This window comes from Copadichromis virginalis, linkage group LG13, assembly GCF_057382275.1.
Source record: "Copadichromis virginalis isolate Kocher_CV1m ecotype Utaka linkage group LG13, C_Virginalis_male_GT1.1, whole genome shotgun sequence".
NCBI classification, from domain to species: Eukaryota; Metazoa; Chordata; class Actinopteri; order Cichliformes; family Cichlidae; genus Copadichromis; species Copadichromis virginalis.
In genome coordinates, this window is record NC_140630.1 from 8,446,275 (window position 1) to 8,463,272 (window position 16,998).

A 16,998-nucleotide genomic window follows, 5' to 3' on the forward strand; every position below is an offset into this window, starting at 1 on the left:
GCCAGATTTGGACAGCTAAAATATTTTGTGCAGATTGTTTTCATTTATACCACATCGACACCAGCTTGCTTAAATTAGCTGCCTCACAGCTTAAATACCTAAAGAGACTCATGAAGCGTACATGTGTGCATTCCTAACATTGCAGTCCGTCACAGCTATGAAAGCCATGTGTCAGTTTCTCATAGGGCTTTGTTTGTGAAGTTTGTGGTAAAGTTTGTCAATGTGTTGCTGTTCATTTCTACAGTTATTTCTCATTTCTTGTGTGTGACTGACACACATAATCGTGCAAAGTCACTTGTCCTGTTCCACCAAATTAGTTTGATGAATTTCAGAGCGAGTCACTCAGGTATAACAAAGGAATTAGTTACTGAAGCTTCCCAAGTGTTTCCTTTATAGACTTTCTTGTGCGTCATAGGTTCACACCTGTCACCTGCTTTCTCCTTGTAATTTCTTTGAAATCTGTACTTGTGGACACAAACTATGATCATTTTAAATAATGAGACATTTTCAGTGTGAATAAAACGAATTAGCGTTTGACAAAAAAACCCTGGAAAACTTAGTATTTATAGCTTCCTTCTACTTTCTGTACCACTCTTTTTGAGTGCGCTGTAAGTAGTAACTTATGATTTTTTTTATTTTTTTTTATTTTTATTAGTGTTTTGTGAATCATTAACTGCTGTTTTACAGATCAGTCATAAACTGTTATTAAACTAGGAAGGAAGGTTAGGAAATCTTCTCAAAAGTCAACCGTCCTATCATTCCTCTGTTAATTTGAGGGTGGGTTTTAGAGGATTAGTATTATTGGTTATTATTGGATTATTGGTATATTGTTTTTTGTCTTTATAGTTGGATTAACGACCCACAGTAATCTCTTCCTGTTGTTTCCTCTCATTTTGAGGTTACGGAGCACTGCACTCATTTTAAAGAGTGCATAGTTGTACACCCACACATATCTGTGCCATAAGTTATGAAATAATTTACCCAAACTGCATCTCAGAAGTTGCTCACTTCCTGTGTGAACAACTGTTGCACGCCAAAGTAAAAGTATAGTCAAACAGATTCAGTCACATTTGAATCTGATATTATTTTATTGTATTTTTAATGGGTGGGCAGCGTGGTGGTGCAGTGATTAGTGCCGTGTTGATGCTGATTTCTTGAGTATGAAACTATTTGTGGAGTTTGCACGTTCTCTCCAGCTTGCTTCTGCAGTCCAAAGACAAAGATGTCTGATGAATTGGCTGTAGATGTAAAGCTGTGCCTGAATGGCTGTCTGTCTCTTTGTGTTAGCCCAGCATCAGAGCAGCAGCTTGCCCTATGCTCCAGCCTCCAATATGTCCCTGAATTGGATAAGTAGGAGAAGATGTGTGGAGGCGTGGCATTTTTAATGCAAACTATTGCAGATCACTCTGATTATCACCACTTTTTGGTAGCCAAAAAATTAAAAGTATCTTTGACTGGTTGGACAGTTGGAGCACTTATCTTGTGCAGGAATTTTATTATCCATTTATTATTAGCTTATGAACCATATATAAATGGATTAACAAAACCTTGCAAAGGATTTATTAAAACATTGGTTACTACTCATGAGCTCTGTTTAAACTGTGATTTTTCTATAACATTTTTAAAATTCCAGTAGTTTCATCCGTGCTTTCATGTTCATCAGGTGTCACAAAATAAATGGAATAAACAGAACTCTGGAAAGTGTTTTTCGGTACAGTAGCTCAAAGAACACAACCTGATCTTTCTTACTACAAACTCTGTTTCTCACTGTCAGCAGTTACGCCACTCTGCAAGTTTGGCTACTTCTTAAGAAATACTTTTTTCCCCTATAGAAGTAGCTCAGGATAAGCCAGTTTGGTTTGTCTCTGTGTGATATGTTTTTATACATGATAAGTAAATGATGATGTTACTTTAGTTCTTAGCTGCTTTTTCCTTTTTTTTTTTTTTGTCCTTAACGATCTCAGAAGCTGCAGACACAGAGAGAGAAGATTAAAGATGGAGAGTAGGGCAGGAAAATAGGAATAAAGAGCAAAAGGATGTGGCTTCACAGAAAGATAAGGATTCCATAAAGAAAGACAGAGACAGAGAGATGATAGGGTTTGGGAGAGAAAAGTGATGAGGCAAGAATTGGAAACGGAGAACATAAAATGAAATCAAAGTCGTGACAGTGACAGACTGTAATGAGACTGTGGAGATGATATATGCATACGAGACAGAGAGAAACTGAAATAAGAGGGCACATAGTTAGCTAACGTTTATTAAAAACTACAGCGAAAGGAAGCACTTGACTGCAATACTCAATATATTGCAAGAACATCTATTACATCTATTACACATAAATGTATCTAAGTGTATATCATTATTATTCAGCTTTATTAATGTGGCAGTTTAGTGAATTAAATCTTCTTCTTCAGTGCTGGTTAGCAAACTTCTGTTCACTCCAACCTGGAGGTGTGATTATTAGCGCTTCAGACATGCTGGACTTGCAAAAACATGACAGAGAGACAAGCCATCCAAAAACAAAACAACGCAATTGTGGAAGTTTCTTTTCTTTTCTTTTCTTTTCTTTTCTTTTTTCTCCTTTCTTTTCTTTTCTTTCTTCTCTTTTCTTTTCTTTTCTTTTCTTTTTTCTCTTTTCTTCTCTTTTCTTTTCTTTTTTCTTTTCTTTTTTCTCTTTTCTTTTCTCTTTTCTTTTCTTTTCTTTTTTCTTTTCTTTTCTTTTCTTTTCTTTTCTCTTTTCTCTTTTCTTTTTTCTCTTTTCTCTTTTCTCTTTTCTTTTCTTTTTTCTCTTTTCTTTTTTCTTTTTCAAGAATAAACTAAATAGACTGGTTGTCACCTTAATTGTTACCTTGAGTCTCTTCCCAGCATGGACATTCACATGTATGAAACATTTTCAGCATTTCTACAAGGACAAACTAGTGAATGTTGCACCGCGTACCCCCCTTGGGCTGAGCGTTTAAATCTCATCTTCAAGATTATTTGCTGACGGTAATAAAAATGCTGGATAAAAAAGCCAGACTCAGTGCTGTGGGGAGATTTGATGGCACACAGCACTGGAGTTGTAAAAGGTCATATTGTTTTGTGTGCGTGCGGTTTGTAAAAGATGAGATGAGGTTGCGGATTATTTCGTGCATTGTTGTGATCCTGAGGTTTGTTTTCTGTAGAAGATGTTTGTGGCTTGGAACATCTTGAATATCTTTATGCATAAATGGCAGTGGTGAGTTTTAATTTGTATAAAAAAAGAGAAACTTTGAATGATGGGCGAATGGAAAAATACAAATGTTTAAACTACTTGATGGGAAAATGCACAACTCTGACTCAGTAACAGCTGAAAGTAATTTCATGTCCGGGGATGTTTGTATTGTTTTCTTTGAACCTTTTCTAAAAGGAAGACGAGTGATTGTCCCCACAAATATTTCCAGTTGTTGTCTCCTAATATTGTCTCCTAGTGACAGTAGAGTTGCGCTTCCTGGATTGATTCCTTGTGTGCAGAAGATTTAACTGCTCTTTTCAACTCAACATGTACTTCTATTTTGGACCTCATCGCTCCCCTAAAAACACTCTGTCCCAAAGCTCACGCTGAACCCTGGATTACAAACTCTGTTCGTGCTCTCAGGCGCACCTGTAGGTGTGCTGAGAGAAAATGGAAAAAGGACAAGCTGCACATTTCTTTTAATATCCTCAGAGACTCTCTTTCAACCTATCAGAAAGCCGTTAAAGAGGCCAAGTCCTCCTACATATCAAACCTGGTTAGCAGTAGTGTCCATAAACCTCAGACTCTGTTTCGTGTTTTAAATTCCATTGTAAATCCTTACACATCCACCAGCCTCACACCTTCTGCCATCCTCTGTAATGACTTTCTAAAGTTCTTTGTAAACAAGATTTCCTCCCTGCAGTCTGTCATTCCATCTTCACCTTCCAATCCCTGTGTTTTGTCTTTGTGCCATTCTGCCTTTAATCAGTTCGAACCAATCTCTCTCTCTCAGCTGCATGAAATAGTCTGCAAGGTTAAGACTACCAACTGTTCCACCGATGCTATCCCCTCTCGGCTTCTGAAGCAGGTTCTGGACTCAGTCGGACCTTTCCTTCTGGTCCTGATCAATGCCTGCCTCAGTTCTGGTTGTTTTCCAACACCCTTCAAGCACGCTGTTGTTCAACCTCTCCTTAAAAAGCCTAATCTAGATCCATCCCTACTCTCTAACTATAGGCCCATTTCCAACCTCCCTTTTCTGTCTAAAGTACTGGAACGAGCCGCCCTCACGCAGCTCCAGCTATTTCTTGACAATAACAATCTCTATGAGAAGTTCCAGTCTGGTTTTAGAGCTCGGCATAGCACAGAAACCGCCCTTCTGAGAGTTTTTAATGATTTGCTTTTAACTGTTGACTCTGGTTGTGCTGCTGTCTTAGTAACCCTGGACCTGACAGCAGCCTTCGACACTGTTGATCACAACATACTGCTATCCCGCCTTCAACATTGTGTCGGTTTAAAGGGCACTGTCTTAAAGTTTTTCCAGTCCTATTTGAATAATAGGAGTTTTTCTGTTCACCTTGGTGAACTGTCATCTCCCAGAGCTCCTTTAACCTGTGGCGTACCTCAGGGGTCCATACTAGGCCCCCTGTTGTTTATTCTGTACTTGCTCCCTCTGGGCGATGTGCTCCGTAAACATAATGTGTCCTTCCACATCTTTGCCGATGATATTCAGATCTACCTCCCTCTGAGGTTGAACTGCAATTTTTCTTTGCAGCCGCTACTCTCCTGCTTGTCTGACATTAAGACTTGGATGACTCTTAACTTCTTACACCTTAATGAAAGCAAAACTGAAGTCATTGTGTTTGGGCTTCCTAAAGATCCCAACTTCTCTTTTGACTTTTTGGGACCCCTAACCTCCGATTGCACTTCTTCCATTAAGAGTCTTGGTGTTATTTTTGACAATGCTTTTAAACTTGATAAACAAATCAGCTCTGTAGTTAAGGGATCTTTTTATCATTTGCGGATTTTAGCCAAAGTCAAGTCTTACCTTTGCAGGAACGATCTAGAAAGAGTGGTCCATGCTTTTATTACTTCACGGCTAGACTACTGCAATTCCCTCTATGCTGACCTAGATCGTTCCTGTCTACATCGCCTTCAACTGGTGCAGAACGCTGCCGCTCGCCTGTTGACCGGTTCAAAAAAAAGAGACCACATCACTCCGGTTCTCTGCTCTCTCCACTGGCTCCCAGTTGCCTTTAGGATTGGTTTTAAAATCTTATTGCTGGCTTTTAAGGTTTTAAATGGCACTGCACCTTCTTACCTGTCAGAACTCCTTAGAACTTATCGCCCCAGGAGATCTTTGAGGTCAGCCGACCTGATGCTTTTAGATGTTCCCAGGTATAAATTAAAGACAAAGGGAGAGAGGGCGTTTGCTGTGGCTCCACCCAGACTGTGGAACAGTTTACCTCCTCACGTCAGACTCTCCAAAAGCCTAGAAACTTTTAAAACCGCTCTTAAAACTCACCTCTTTTCATTGGCTTTTAGAAAGGTTTAATTTATTTGTTTTATATATTTTTATTTTATTTTTATCAGCGAGGTGTTATTACGAAATTGTGTTCTATTGTATTTTTATCTGTATTTACTGTACAGCACTTTGGTCAGCCTTGGTTGTTTTTAAATGTGCTCTATAAATAAACTTGACTTGACTTGACTTGACTTCCACTGTGCTTAGTAATCTCAGTTTAGTGAGAAAATGTCTTTCTCCTTCGAATCGTGCTAACATGTCGTGAAAACCATAATTTAACTGTGTAACATGACAAATCCTGCTGACACCCTCATAGTTGTAATCGAACAGTGGGCTCGTTGCGGTCGATATAATACTCTGCAGATTTCCTTTAGGTGTTCACCGCTGCCTCTGACAGCAGCTTTTCAGTTAGAGGAAATGGTGAAGAGCAAATTCAGCACATTTCTCAGTCGTTGGTCAGTGAGATGTTCCCTGGTCAACAAATGGGGTTTTAACTTGACTGGCTGTAGCTGGGATCAACACACACGCAGGAGTCAAAAGTAAAAGTAACCCCCATCTGTTTTCTCCAGAAAGGGAAATGAACATCAGCGTGTGGGAGACATTTCCCTCCGGGGGGACAGGGATAGGATGGGGAAATCGGCTGAAAACATTTCTCTCGTTGTAAATAACCTCACGTCAACAGCCTCTCTTCCTTCCCTCCTGGACTTTTTTGATACCCAATACTTGCAGGGATTTCATCTGTCTGCGCTGTTATGCACAATAATCATCTCCATTCCTTTAATGCAAGTCAGTAAACACATTTTACCGCCTCCAGCCATCCATTTGTCCTTTACGATGCCCGTCTCTGTGAAGGACGGAGAGCGGGTAGCAGCTGCATCATTTTTGTGTGTTGTGTTTTGTAACCTCATCCTCTGTGTGTGGCGAGCAAAGGGGATAAACACCAGAGAGACTGTTTCCAGCATGAGGTCTGCTGTTTGTCCACTATCACTGATCAGCTACTCTGTTATTTTAACAGGAAGAGGAGGCAGGATGACATCCGGCCTTATCAGTGCTGACGCATTAATCGCATGATAAAACTGCACAGAACATGACTTAAACACAGACGGGATCAAAATACCATGACATATGGTTAAAATTTAGCTTATTTAGCTTCTTGATTAAAGTTGAGAAGAAATAATGGTGGGAAAAGGGGTGAACTGCAGGTTTACGTGTTCCTAGCTGACACAATATATTTATATCATCATCATCTGTGGGAGACAGCAGTTAGGTAGATATGCTGATGTGAGAGCTGCATTGCTGATCCTCTAATGTACATTTACACACCATACTCCAATAAATCAACAGAACTGCTGTGTACTGTATGTATAAACTTGCTGTGTCGTGTATCAAGCCTTGTTAATGACTATTTTCTGCACCATTCGCTCGAGAAGCAGTTGCAGAATGTCTGTTTGCTGCAGATCAAGTTAACAATTTCTGACATTTTCACATTTCTGTATCGCGTCAGCCCGTTTCATTGCTCAGCTAGTAATTAGTCCGCCCACGCTCAAAGCTGTTAATGTCCCTGTTTTGCTTCTGTAAAGAACTTAAGACTATCAGTTTGCTTGCAAAAGCCGAAAAATGTAAAAGAACGAGAAAGGTAGGTCAGTCACAGGTGATCTGTGAGAAGTGGGATGCAGAGGCTGTGCAGTTGTAAGCACTTTCAGAATCAGAATTAAAAGAATTTATTTGCTTTATTTTTGTTTGTTTGCTTTTTTTTTCCTGACCCGCAGCCATCTCCTTTCTCTCCTCCAGATTCAGCCGTATGATAAGATTGCCGCTCGAGGCCTGCCGGACAATGTGGCCAACAGCTTGAACAAACTGGTGGTGGTGAAGCTGAATGGAGGCCTGGGTACCAGCATGGGATGTAAGGGCCCCAAGAGCCTGATCAGCGTCCGTAACGAGAACACCTTCCTGGACCTCACTGTGCAGCAGATAGAGGTACAAAAGCTCTTAAAAGCTCCACTCTAAAAGCCTTGAATGAAAGAAATTTTGTGAGACGTGTTTTTTATAAGCAAGCAACGAAGCCACACTACCTCACAAACGGATTGCATGTAGGCTAATTGCCAATGTAATACCATTTAACAGTAAAGTGATAGCAGACTAAGGTTGTCTTACAATAAGAACTAACTAACATTTTCCTTGTGGATGTATAATATTTGATTTGTTTGTTTGCTGTGCAGAAGCACGTAAAATGCTGAGATTACTGAAAGATCAACATTTAAATAAGATGAAGAAGATGATAATAATTCCCACTAACAGCTAGTAAAATTTAAAAGTGATGATTTTTGTTAAAATTTTGTTCAATTTTAATTATTATTTTGTGAAGTGAAAATCTACCAGGACCGCCCCTCATTGTAGTAATGCAATATTTTGCTGTACGGCAGCCCTGACACCGGTAACAATAGTGTTGCAACAATGTGTATTCCTGGAAAGCCTGAAGTCAAACCTCAGTTGTGACTTTCAGGCACAAGAACCTATTCATAGAAATGTAATTTGGTATTAAATGGTGGTTCAGTTGAGGCAGAAGGAACACTTTTGACAACACTGGTTATTTTAAAACTTTCTTACTAAAGTTGCAGATTCAGTCCATCAGTGTGGATAATTACTGAGAGCTCCTTCTTTCATATGAAATTGTTAGTGTGGTACTGATTTGAGAACAGCTGGGTGTTGCCTTCTTGTCTGCAGCCACACCAGCACTCATGATGTGGCTCAGACATCAGAGTAGACAGAGTAGGAAGTGATGTGTAGCCTGATGTAATATAAACATTTGCTCTGTGTATTGAGGGTTTGTGTTGTCTTGATGTTTCTTACTTTACTATAGAGCACGGCAAAAAAATCCAATGATTCATGGGGGTGGGTTTGGATTTACCTCTGCCTTTTTCCAGTCTTACACGGCATGCGTATCATCCTCCAGAGACAAGCCTGACTTCATGCAGCCATGTGCTTCTGTGAACCAGAGCTGAGGGGCTTCTGAAAGGGGTTCAGTGTGAAATCTCAGGGTGCCGGCCAGTGCTGGCGACTGGCCGGGAAACAGAGATGTCTGTGTGCTGGAGGAGAGGAGTTGGTGTGATTATTTGGATCCGATCCTGCATTATTTCTGCAGCACTTAATCGTTCAGTAATTTTAATAAACAGTAAACCACATGTTCAAACGGCCTTTCAGGGGGATGTAGGAAGAAAAGTTATTTTCTAAACAAGGTTTGCGTTAGTTGTGACCATTGTAAGGGAATCTACTGTGAGTAATATTAAAGTCTTTCATTGTGTTGTATAACTGAGTTTAATTGGGAGCTGTACGTTACCGGAGTGTTTCAGTGTTTCATAACAGCCTCCAGGGACACTCCTCTTCTCCCAGCACACTGCTCTCTGTGTCAGAGGCACTGCTCTCCATTTTCTGCTCAGTCTGGTCAGATTACATGCTGACTGAATCGACCTATTGAGAAGGGGGAAAAATGGATACCCCCCCCCACACACGCACACACAGACCCCCTTAACCAGGCCCTCCTGCAGGAGAACGCACCTCTCAGCCACCCCGCTGAATCATGCATGTTTAATTTAGAGCTGAAGCATGTACCCTCTCACTGAGAGTGGACGTAACAAGGTCGGACAAAGCTCCGACTCAGGCGCCGCCTGGCTGCTGAAGATTTACAGCTTTCACCTGAGTGCCTCCCTCAAGAGCAGATTTGTTAAGTTAGCAAGTTCAGTTAAAGATGTGTGAAAGAGGGTAAACCTGTAAAGTTACTGCCTGGGTCAGGTCTCTCTTGTAGAAGACGTCCTGGTGAAATAAAGGTTATAATAATGCAATTTCACAACAATTAGGGCTTTGTTAACAAATACACACACGATCAGCATATCTACAGCAGCTCTGGAGGTAGAGCGGGTCATCCACTAATTGATTTCTGGCTCCTGCAGTGAAAATATCGAAGCTTCCTTTGGCAAGACACTGAACCTCAAGTTTCCCTTGATACATCCATCAGAGTGGGATTGATCCAAAAAGTGCTTATTGTGTGTAGAATAAAGCATTACATGACTGTAAACGTGGCTTGTAGTAGAATTGGTTTGAGTGCTCACTAAGAGTGGAAAAGGGCTTCATAAATACCAGTTCATGTGCTCATCTCATGCAAGTACTGAACAAAACCCATGAAAGTTGTGGCTACACTTAGTCAAGAAAAGCTTCTTTGCTACAGTAACAACAGAATCTCACTGCTAGTACCACAACGCTAGGCTCATATGGTTCATATTTCTAGTGTTGATTGTCCCTCTGGGGAGGGGTGCAGGACAACCACAATCTCTTTTGCTTTGAGGATTCAATGGAGCCTGTGTCTAATACACATAAGTGGAGATTTATTATTTGCTCACAGAAATCCGGTTCCAGACAGTGTTGATAAAAAACCATGATGTAATTTAACCTTTGCATAGACCACTGCATATAAGGAAAATGTTAAATTAAAAGATTGGGATGAGTTTAATGAGAATACTGTTGTACTCAGCTGTTAAATCAATTTCAATTCATTTTCCTGAAGATTTTTATAAATATATAGATGATGCATTAATTAGAAACAGATCCCACTGACAAAATACTGAAAAGAAAATCACTTTGTGTGTGATAAGTAGGAAGGGCACATCATTTAAAGGTGTATTTAATGTATCATTGTAACATTTAAAGGTGTATCAAAGTTAAACACAGGGAGTTTACCCATCTATACAACTCAGAAACAAGACATCTGTGTGCGTTAGAAGCTGTGTGAAGTTCATGACCAGCCAACACCCATCCTGGTTAATAAATGGAAACATGACGTTCATACTTTAGCTTAGAAAAGCCCACTCGTTCGTTGTAACTGTCACAGGCAGTAAATTTGATTCCTCACATCATCTTAGCCCCACTCATTCACAGCCCGCGTCTCATCCTCCGCCTCCTCTACTCATTTTAATTTTCTGTTATTGCAGTAAAGAAACTGCTTCCCATTCTACTCGGGTGTAATTTACATCCTTTGTATTCATTCAAATCGCACAGTCAAGGTACAGAGTTATTGGTTGAAAACGAAGGCGAGTGGGCCAGTTTTCCTTTTGTCTTATGATGATCTGAAAATTCAAAATGTTTTTGCAATGTTGAATTTTCAAATTCCAAATGTCACAACGACACTTGAAGAGCTATTTAAACACAGACTTGAAAACAGTGGCGAAAAAGTTTTATATGCAGTTAAATTTAAAGTAATTTGAATACAAAGTGCTTTCCTCAAATCCAGACTTAAAAACACAGAGAAAAGCTGTTTTAAGATTGGCTGATCTTTCCTTTAAGCCTGTTGCTCTATGCACCTCTTGACCACTTCCAGGTGTTGTCTCACATTTGGTGTGACCCCTGTTCTGACAACTTGCAAATGCATCAGAACCTCAAACATGTGCAAAGATTGATCATAAAGTTTTGTGTAAAACTGTGTTAACTGTCGTGTCGCTACTGAAGCATCTACAGCAGGGCTGCCCAATCCCAGTCCTCGAGAGCTACTATCCTGCAGCTTTTAGATGCATCCCTACTTCAACACAGCTGAATCAAATGGTTTGATTACCTCTTCAGCATGCCATCATGTTTGGCAAAGGCCTGATAACAAGCCATTCATTTGATTCGGGTGTGTGGGAACAAGGATGCATCTAAAAGCTGCAGGACTGTAGCTCTCGAGGACCGGGATTGGGCACCCCTGATCTACAGCATCTAAGAGAGGGTTGTACCAGCAAGTGCACGCTCACCGTGCCTTTAAAAGGCAGTGGCAGAAGTGTCTAACAGTGTCACTCACTACAAGGCAGACTCGCCAAATTTGGCTCCCGGTTTGTTTTGATGGATACTTTACATAAATGGATGGAATGCGGAAGTGTGGCATAGAGATTTTCATTTATTTGTCTATGTTGTTTCCTTTTTAAAACGTTATCTGTGTCAGATCAGGTCACATTACTTGCACAAGAGCACAAAGTTGTTTGGTTGTTGATGAGGTAAACGGCCCAACCTGACCATCAATTTCTGCAAAGATGCTTTGAGTGTTTCATTGCCTTCACAAAAGTCCTCCTTCAGACCCATTATTAGCTCTCCAGTCAGCCGGTTTTGGTGAATCCAAAAAATATTTGTTCATTTCCACCAATTTTCCTGAATTAAAAGGCATCTTTACTATGTGAGTTGGTCCTTGAGAGTTAGCATCATCTCTGATTATAACACTGTTGAGCCCTTACACTGTTAAGAAACACTTGATGACCGTCTACTGCCTACTTCTCTTTTTTCTTTATTGGATAAATATGGATAAATGCATTTATATACTTTGTTTTTTCACCCTACAGCACCTGAACAAGACTTACAACACAGACGTACCTCTGGTCCTCATGAACTCTTTCAACACAGATGAAGACACAAAGAAAATCCTGCAGAAGTACACACACCACCGGGTCAAGATACACACCTTTAACCAAAGCAGGTGAGGGAGCACGATCGTAAAACAATGTCCTATTGAGTAACAGTGAGCCCAGCAAACACTCCCTGACACAGTTAGATATGCTGTATATGAACCAGTGCCAAAGGGAATAAGAGTCCATTTTTCTGTCAAATATTAAAGGAATATTGAATTGTGTAAGACAAATACACAGAAATCTCAATTTGTTTTAAGAAGTTAGCAGTATTAAATCTCCTGAATGAACTCATTTTCCCCTAAAACGAACTCCTGAGTGACGCTCCGGCTTCTGAGCTCAGACTGTCAAGAACAGACAGGAGGTGTCATGCAATGTATGGAAAAGGCTTTTAATATTTAACGCCCTGGTGTCTCCAGTTTGTCAGGGAGTGGAACTTGCTTTTTACCATTTCGCTTGAATTATTTAAAGCTTGTATGTTTTGTGTACCTCAAGGAGTTACACTACAAAGCACTTTGGGACGGAAGCTGGAGGATTTAATGTCAGCAGAGGAAAAAGTGGTTGAATGGTTTAAATGTCAATCAACAGGAGAACAAAGGAAAGTCTGTGACCTAGAGAGATTTAAATTCAGCTTCAGAGTCGCGTTATCTGGTGTTACACTTAATGAAGGGAAAAAACTGTTTGCTTTATATACCCAACAAACCCAGAACTTCTTATAGTCACTTAAATAAAGCTTTAGACTCGAGCATGGAGTCAGCTGATGGCCCAGCTGATACTGTTCTACACATGCAACTGATAAACCTCATCTAGGGTACAAGGTTTCACTGAAGGTGCGTTAGCCCGCATATAGTAACTGCTTCCTATAAGAACTGGTTTGCAGCTGACCTCTATCCCAGTTCCTCTTCTTATACAGCACAGGTGTCGAACTCCAGGCCTCGAGGGCCGGTGTCCTGCAGGTTTTAGATGTGTCCTTGATCCAACACAGCTGATTTAAATGGCTAAATCACCTCCTCAACATGTCTTGAAGTTCTCCAGAAGCCTGGTAATGAACTAGTGATTTGATTCAGGTGTGTTGACCCAGAGTGATATCTAAAACGCACAGGACACCGGCCCTCGAGGCCTGGAGTTCGACACCCCTGTTATACAGTATTTAACTGAATCCATGTCATGTTCACTGGCGCTGATGCCAGCTCTGTTCTGTGCTGGGGTCTTGCTGCTTATTACTTTGCCTCCACCTTTCCATGAATGCATTTGGAAGAACAGACGCATATGCTGCCAAGTGTAAATGGCTAAAAAAAGAAAGTAAGTTTCGTTTTGACTATTACGTTCTAGACTGTACTGAAGGTTCTGTTCCTGCACAGAGCTGGAAAATCAGGTTTGCTCTAAATGCATACCTTGAGACGTACAGCTAGCCTGTTCTGCCACTTGTGTTAAAGCTTTGTAAAATGCATTCTCAGAAATGTGCTGTGCATACTAACGTACCTACATTCACCATGCACTAGTTGCTCACTAGCTTGGATACTAGTAACAAATTAGCTTTCTTTTTTATTTTTTATTTTTTTACATTTTTACATTTTAAATCACATTTTAGATCAATGGTTAGCACTGTTGCCCTGCAACAAGAAGGTGCAGGGTACAGAACAGGGTAGGGCCCTTTAGTGTGGAGTTTCTGTTCTCCCAGAGTGTACGGCTTTTGTCTGGGAGTTGCGTTGCCAGGTTAATGGTGCCTGTGTCAGCCAGAAAAAGAGATTCTTTACCTCAAGAGTTTCACTTTCAGGCTAAATAAGGTTGTCTCATGTTTAATAAAACTCAAATTGGTAAGAGTGATAAACAGTTTGAATTCTGTTTTCTTGCAGTTGCATTGCACTATCTGTATAAGTTCAAGCACCTAGCCATGCAGGCCGTCTTCAGAAATATCGGTTGTTCTAAAGAATTCATCGAATCAGAGCGTGGTGCTGTAACAGGATGCATTTGTTGCTACAAGTCAGTTGTGAAATTTCTTCCCTCGTAGATATTTCACAATCAACTGTTAGTGCTGTAAGTGGCATTATTGCAAAGTGGGCACGTTTAGGAACAGCAGCAACTCAGCGGCAGACCACGTAAAGTTATGGCACACATGTGAAAGTCACAGCTGAATGAATAACTGAGTTCCAGATCTCCTCTGACATTAACATCAGCACAGAAACCACGTTTCACGAGATTCATGGCATGCGTAGCTATTTTATCCATATAGGGCATCTAATCCACTTACTTTGAAGTGAAACTGAATTCTTAAAAAAGAAATCTGTCCACTTCCCCAAAGCAGTAGGGATTTTAACTGTGTGTGTTGGTCCATGGTTTTCTTTACTTTTACTAAAGCTCCTATTAAGCCTTAAAATAATAACCGGGTGTCCCTTTGAACAAAGCTCTAGGTTTTTCTTTCCATGATCATTCCTTCTTCAGTGTCTTCAGGAAGACAAAATCAGCTGTCATGTAAACATTGGATTTGTTAGATGTAGTTTTCCTAGACAGCGTGAGTACCTCTTGAATGTCTGGTTTAATCGTGCCTGAGCACCAGAAACCAGAGGAGTCGTCAAGCTGATGTAAAAATGCAGGTTAGGTTTCACATTTTTTTTCTCTTTAGCCACATAACAAATTTATTCCGGGTGTTAAACCCATAAACGTTCAGCGTATCCCTCAGGAGAGAAGTCAGAAAGGACAAACTGCCCAATGAGATGGTTGAATACATGAAGTGACTTCTTTCCTTGTCCATGTCTTTGTACCCCGAAAGACGCTTCCCTCTGAGGCAGCACATGTCCAAGAAAGAAGGAACATTTTTTGTGGAAGTAATCAAATGTTCCCAGATTTGGTTTTAAGATGACATGAAACCTTTGAAGTGTGTGAACTTTCATCAGAAAGTCTTATCATAAACATCTTCCCAGAACAGTCAGATATAATTAATCTTCCTTTAAAAGGGCCGTGGTACCCCAACCCTGCAGCTCGTCTCACCTGACCAGCTCTGCTCTCATAAGCTTCCTCAAAGTGCTAAAAACACAGGCGGCTCATGCTCACCGGGCTCCTCACCTTGAGGTTTGTTAACTAAACCTGACTCAGATCCTTCGAACAAGCCCTTTGATCACTTTAATGCACACTGCCATCATGGCTTGGACTCTTTGGCGTGTTGCCTTCGCTGCCTTCTTCTTGGAAAAAGCTAAAAAGTTTGCTTGTCGAGGGAGCAGTTTGAAGTCTGGGCAGTGATATGAAAAGGAGAAATTTAGATAGCACTTGGCATGCTGGCTTGGTGCAGAGTTTCCGAGGATTTACGTCAAATGTGGAGCAAAAATGATTTCACACTTTTTGTTTTGTCTTTGTGGTGTTTGTCTGCTTAAGTCTGAGATTCACAGCTCTGCAGCTCCACAGATAAATGAGTCAACAAGCTTGTTTTCTTCCTTCCATACATATTATAAGTTGCATAAGGAGATAGACTTTAACCACATAAACAGAAGAGAAGGATGTGCTTTATATAGTCAACCTTTTCTGATTTTTCTCCTGTTGAAGGACATTTCGTTGTGCACCTCTGAAACACTTCCAAGAATACTTCTATTTTTAGATCCATCCCTACAGGCTCCTCTTCCTACTCCCTGCATGTGTGCAATATGTGCTGGATCTGCTCCAGTGTGTCAAAATGATAGCTGTTAACTGGAAGTTGATTTGAAGGTTTTAACAACATTACATGAAGCCAGTAGCACATACATGGCGCCATAGCATGCACCACAGTTTAGGTCATTTCACATGTACATGTCGAGATGTTAGTGATATCTACATTGACGGTCTTACCTCGGGGTCATTGTATTGTGTCTTGTACATCCTTCTGAATCTTGTACTCCTTATTATTTGATATTTGTACACAGTTTGGTCTAAAACATGAGGGCTGGGGGCCATAATTGGCCTGTCAAAGACTCCAATCCAGCCCACTGGATGGGACTGGAAAAAAATGAAGGACGATAAAAAAAACTGAGCCGGAACGGGTCGTTAAATAACCCCCGATCTTATCGTGAACTCTTTTTCTTCATCAAGGTACCCTCGCATCAACAAAGAGTCTCTCCTTCCCGTGTCCACAAACTTGAGAATGACCGGGCAAAACGCAGAGGGTTGGTACCCTCCCGGTCACGGCGACATTTACGCCAGCTTCTACAACTCGGGCCTGTTGGATCAGCTGATTGAGCAGGGCAAGGAGTACATCTTCGTGTCCAACATCGACAATCTGGGAGCCACCGTCGACCTCCACATCCTGCACCACCTGGTCAGCCAGCCTAACGGCAAACGCTGCGAGTTCGTCATGGAGGTGACGGATAAGACCCGCGCTGACGTGAAGGTATGATGAAGGTTATTGTGGATGTGAGATTCTGATTTATCCCCGTTGCATTAACAAGGACATAAACTATTTTTGTGGTAATGTAACCAAAGTAAAGACGTTTTTGTGGTTTCTTACTTTCCTCTGTTTGCAATAAGCCTTGACATCATTTCTGTCTCTAATGTTTCTACTAATGTCTCAATACAATGAATGTGAATGGAATTTGTACCCTTTACTTTTCACTGATAAAGAATTGCCCCAAACTCGAACAGCTTCATCAAAGTAGCACAGTTTTTTTTGTTTGTTTGTTTTTTTAATTTAAGTGAACAGAACCTTTAATTTTTCTGTGGTTAAATCTATGTAATCTTTGTATTATTAAGATCAATATATGTGTCTGAATTAGTTGTAGTTATTATAACCTTGTGAACTTTCACTGTTACTGGGTTACACTTTGGAGGTTTGCATTTCCTGCAGGTGGTTATTGGCTGGCATTTCAGTGTAACCATTATTTTTTGCAAACCTAACAAACCACTTTTAATTTCCCAGACTTTGGCTTAATCTCTCAGGTCAGCGAGTGTTCTGTAAAAATGCTGCTTGTGATTTCCAGGGAGGCACGCTGATCCAGTATGAAGGGAAGCTGCGCCTGTTGGAGATCGCCCAGGTGCCCAAAGCGCACGTGGACGAATTCAAATCAGTTTCAAAGTTCAAAATCTTCAACACCAACAACCTGTGGATCTCTCTACCTGCTATC

At 40.7% G+C, this 16,998-nt stretch overlaps 1 protein-coding gene across 2 annotated transcripts in view; it reads left to right on the forward strand.

Moving 5' to 3' along the window:
• The window catches only part of ugp2b (UDP-glucose pyrophosphorylase 2b), a 43,260-nt gene that overhangs the window by 13,768 nt on the left and 12,494 nt on the right, over positions 1 to 16,998 (forward strand). For both annotated transcript variants that reach the window (XM_085477120.1, XM_085477119.1), the window contains exons 4-7: positions 7,287 to 7,472; positions 11,852 to 11,985; positions 15,971 to 16,268; positions 16,855 to 16,998. The exon at positions 16,855 to 16,998 is cut by the window's right edge and continues 54 nt beyond it. In XM_085477120.1, coding sequence (XP_085333246.1) covers positions 7,287 to 7,472; positions 11,852 to 11,985; positions 15,971 to 16,268; positions 16,855 to 16,998 — 762 coding nt within the window. The remainder of the gene's footprint in view (positions 1 to 7,286; positions 7,473 to 11,851; positions 11,986 to 15,970; positions 16,269 to 16,854) is intronic.